Raw genomic sequence first — 4,491 nt, 5'->3', positions numbered from 1 at the left:
TATACAATATATATGAAATAGTAGTAAATTAGTCGAACATGGAATTAAATGAAGGATAACATGTTACGATAGGAATAGGAGATTAATATAAAAAGACACTTGGGTGTCACTCATTTATTGCTTCGTAGAAGAAGAAAATGAACATGAGAGACTGGGGCATGAGAACATGCGGAGAAACGGTGTGCAGGAAAGGAGATGTTAGGAAATAAGATGTTGAAGGCCTCTCTCAACTCTCAACCATATCTCATAAATGCTCCATCTACTTAGTATATAGTATATATAGAGTTAGTAGCTAGTTCAAGTGAGCTATCACAATTGTATACTAGTCATTAAACAAGATACTAAACCAAATATATCAAAGATATGGGGAAGATATCTTTTGGGTTTTTGAGTTTGATGCTTGTAGTCGTGGTGATTGGGGTTGTGGAGTGTAGGAGATTTGAGAAGGAGACGTTGGGAGGCGGTGGACTTGGCTTTGGTTTTGGTGGCGGCAAAGGTTTTGGAGGAGGAATTGGTGGCGGTGGAGGTGCCGGTGGAGGTTTTGGTGGTGGTGTAGGAGGAGGCCATGGTGGCGGTTTAGGAGGTGGCATTGGTGGAGGCCACGGTGGAGGTATTGGTGGTGGGGCTGGAGGTGGTGCCGGTGGAGGATTAGGTGGTGGTGGAGGACTTGGAGGAGGCCACGGTGGAGGTATTGGTGGAGGTGCCGGTGGTGGTCTAGGAGGTGGTGCAGGAGGCGGCGTCGGTGGAGGACTTGGAGGAGGTCACGGTGGAGGTATTGGCAGTGGTGCTGGAGGAGGTGCTGGTGGAGGACTAGGAGGAGGCCACGGTGGAGGTGTAGGTGGCGGTGCTGGTGGTGGTTTAGGAGGTGGTGCAGGAGGCGGTGCTGGTGGAGGACTAGGAGGAGGTGCTGGTGGTGGTCTAGGAGGTGGTGCGGGAGGAGGTGCTGGTGGAGGCCACGGTGGAGGTATTGGCGGTGGTGCAGGAGGAGGTGCTGGAGGTGGTGCAGGAGCCGGTGGAGGTATTGGCGGTGGTGCTGGTGGAGGACTAGGAGGAGGCCACGGTGGAGGCATTGGCGGTGGTGCTGGAGGAGGTGCTGGTGGTGGTCTAGGAGGTGGTGTTGGAGGAGGACATGGTGGAGGTATCGGAGGTGGCGCAGGTGGTGGTAGTGGTGGAGGATTAGGCGGCGGTGCTGGAGGAGGATTTGGTGGTGGTGCTGGGGGAGGATTCGGAGGAGGCGCTGGTGGAGGAGCTGGCGGAGGATTAGGTGGTGGTGCAGGTGGGGGTCACGGTGGAGGTTTCGGCGGGGGATCAGGCGGAGGATTTGGGGGTGGTGCAGGTGGGGGAGCTGGAGGAGGATTTGGCGGTGGTGGTGGTGTAGGTGGTGGATTTTAAAAATTTGAAGTAATTAAATATTCATACAAAATCTCTTCTTAGCTTTGAACTAAGCTAGGGCTACTTACTTATGTGCCACGTGACATGAAAAGCAAGTGCATTATATTTTCTTTGTGATTCATTATTTACATGTATGAATAACCATATAAATAAACCCTATTCACAAATCACACTACTTTTCGCTGGGATCATTCATGTTAACTAGATTTTTTACTCGCGCGTACGTCTGCTTTAGTAATTTAATTTAATTTTACAATATTTTTTTAAGAAAAAGATGAATTTCGTAAAAAATATTTTTATTAAAATTATTAAAATATTATTTGATTTCCTATTTACATTGTTTTTTATAAATTTGTTATTTTTGAATTTAGCTATTTATTTGTTTCTATTATAAAAGTAAAATTACTGTTACTAAAGTATTTATAGTTTCTTATAAGTACATAATTTTAATATCACATAGATTTCTCAGTACATATACACTACTATACTATGCTATACACTACTATGAATACTTTATTAATAATTAGTTTTATTTTTTAATAATTTTAAGATAATATAATAGAAAATTGTTTTATATACATTTTTCTATGAAATTTATTTAAAGTGTGCTTTATTATTTTTCATAGTTAAGTTTTTATACAATTTTACCATTTAAATAACTAATATTTAGATATCAGTTTGTTTGTATACGTAAATGTATAAACTACTTTATAAACATGTGTACTTGGAGGGTTGATCCGTGGGTTTTTGAGTTCGCAGATTAATTTGCAAAAAAAAACCACATTGAGGGTTTTTTTTGCAGAAAACCCTAAATATTTTGATGAAATTTAAATAATAGTAACTATCTTTTTTTTTTTTTGAACAACAAATAATAGTAACTATCTGTTTTTTAAATATAAGAAAAGGAGAATATATATATATATAATTCATGCTAATATTAAGTAATATTTTATTTATTAAAATAAAAAATAAAAATCTAAAAAATTAAATATATCTCCTACTTGATATAGTTACAATATAAATTAGTGGTGCGATTATGATGTTTTAGCGGTTCACAAAATGTTTTCCCCGATTGAGAAGTTACTTTTCTCGGAAAAGGGTTACCATGTACTTCGATTTATTATTATTAGTGACCTAATTTAAAAAAAATATTTTAGATAATAAAAAAATTTAGGTATGTTTCATAAAAACATGTTTGGTTAGTTAAATGAATATTTGGATTATGAATTTTTAAAAACAACTGCCTCAAAATTTATTAAAATCTAATTGTTGATGAGTAAATAACTATGTTAATTTATTTAATTGATAAAAGGCAATTCAAAAGCATATAAACAAACTGTTTAATCAACAATATGTATATTAATTGTGGATTATTCTTACCACATTTTATTTTTAATAGAACTTTGTAAGCTTATTATAAGCCAAAACTGAATTGGTCCGGTAAGAAAGAAACGAAAATCTACCAATGTTTTTAAGAACCTTTTATAATCTATTATAAAATTAGATGATTTTGTAGCCAACACCAATATAAAAATACTAAAATTTTATTTTTTACTTATTTGATTAGGTTAATTATTTTAATATTAATTATATATTTTATTTTTATGTATATGCTATTTTATGTTTTGACATACTTTATGAATTTTTTAAATAAATTTTAGTGTTATGTTTTAAGATAGTTAGCATATATATCAAGTTAGTTAATTTTAGTTCATATTTTGAAATTAATTTATAGATTTACTTTAGAAATATTAAGATTTATAAAAATATTAAACAATGATACTGATTTGGAATATTTTCGTATTTTTATTTATATATGAATATTTTTAATAGTATATAGCCCTTATCGTAATATTGGCTGTGGACATAATTTGTTTTTTTCTTGTTAAACTCTTTTTATGTTAAGTTTTCAAGAATTTAGTATAAATACCAATCTAATTTTTAAGATAATTAATACATTAGTTAATTTATCATTTTTGTAATTTTGTATTTATTTTTATTTTACTTTCACATACATGATTATTAGAACATTTTTTTATGTTGATTTCTTTTTTAAAATGTTATTTTTGTTCAATAAAATTTTATTTTTAATTTTCAAATATTTAGTTTAAAAATAAAGTTAATTATTTCTGGCAAAAAAATTTAAACTTATTTAATTTTATTTTGAGAGAAATAAAATATCTGAAATTTTATATTTAAAAATATCAAATTAACATTTTGAGAATACATATTATTAATAATAATTTTAGCTTCTATGTGACCACTTTAAATAACATATAACCTCAATTTTAAAATCATATGTGCTTTAGATTCATATTTTCTTTATTATTTCAAATTCTTTTATTTTTTAATATTATATTTTGTACGTAAAATTTATGTTATTCTTCCAAATATTTAGTTTATATATCAATATGATTCCTTTAATGATTTTGGCTTTTTCTAAATTTTACATTGATTATGAAAGAAACAATTTTTGAAAGTTCTATAAGTAATATATAAAATGGTGATTAACATATTTTTCTTGGTGCTTCAAGATAATCTATGGATATTCTCAATAATTTACGGCATCAAATTATATATAGTATATGTTATTTGTGAATATTTTCAGTTATTTCTGTTTTTTAAGTATATAGTCCATATCATATTAAATGTTACATACATAATTACATTTTTAGTAATAATATGCGATCAATACCAATTCCTATAAGGCACGTGAACAATCTCTTATTATATTAATTTTTCAATAATTAGCTACAAATATCAATCTAACTTTAAAGATAAGTTTTACAAATTTTAATTTATCTTTTTATAGTTTTGTGCTGATTTTTATTTATTTTTATATACGTTATTATTTATAAATATGTTTTTTAAAACTTTGTTTCTTTTTGAATATTTTTATTTTTGTTAATATTTTGTTTAATTTCAAATATATAATTATTTTATATATCAAGTTAATTATCTTTAATAATATTTTTATTTACTTTATCAAATTAAGATGCTGACTTTTATATTATTATAATGATATTTTTAAATTCTATGTGAACACTTAAATAATATATATCCTCAATTTTGAAATCATATGTAATGAAAAAGTGATTT

General features: G+C 30.1%; 1 protein-coding gene across 1 annotated transcript; it reads left to right on the top strand.

Annotated features, from left to right (window-relative positions):
- The first annotated feature begins 219 nt into the window (after nucleotides 1–219).
- LOC106396724 (glycine-rich cell wall structural protein) lies at nucleotides 220–1,562 on the top strand. The gene has a single exon (XM_013837192.3). It carries the CDS (start codon nucleotides 364–366, stop codon nucleotides 1,390–1,392), a length of 1,029 nt encoding a protein of 342 aa, XP_013692646.2. The 5' UTR covers nucleotides 220–363; the 3' UTR covers nucleotides 1,393–1,562.
- The last annotated feature ends 2,929 nt before the right edge of the window (nucleotides 1,563–4,491 follow it).

The sequence above is a fragment of the Brassica napus genome, chromosome C1, assembly GCF_020379485.1.
Source record: "Brassica napus cultivar Da-Ae chromosome C1, Da-Ae, whole genome shotgun sequence".
In the NCBI taxonomy this organism is placed as follows: domain Eukaryota; kingdom Viridiplantae; phylum Streptophyta; class Magnoliopsida; order Brassicales; family Brassicaceae; genus Brassica; species Brassica napus.
This window is presented reverse-complemented; position numbering and strand designations above follow the sequence as displayed.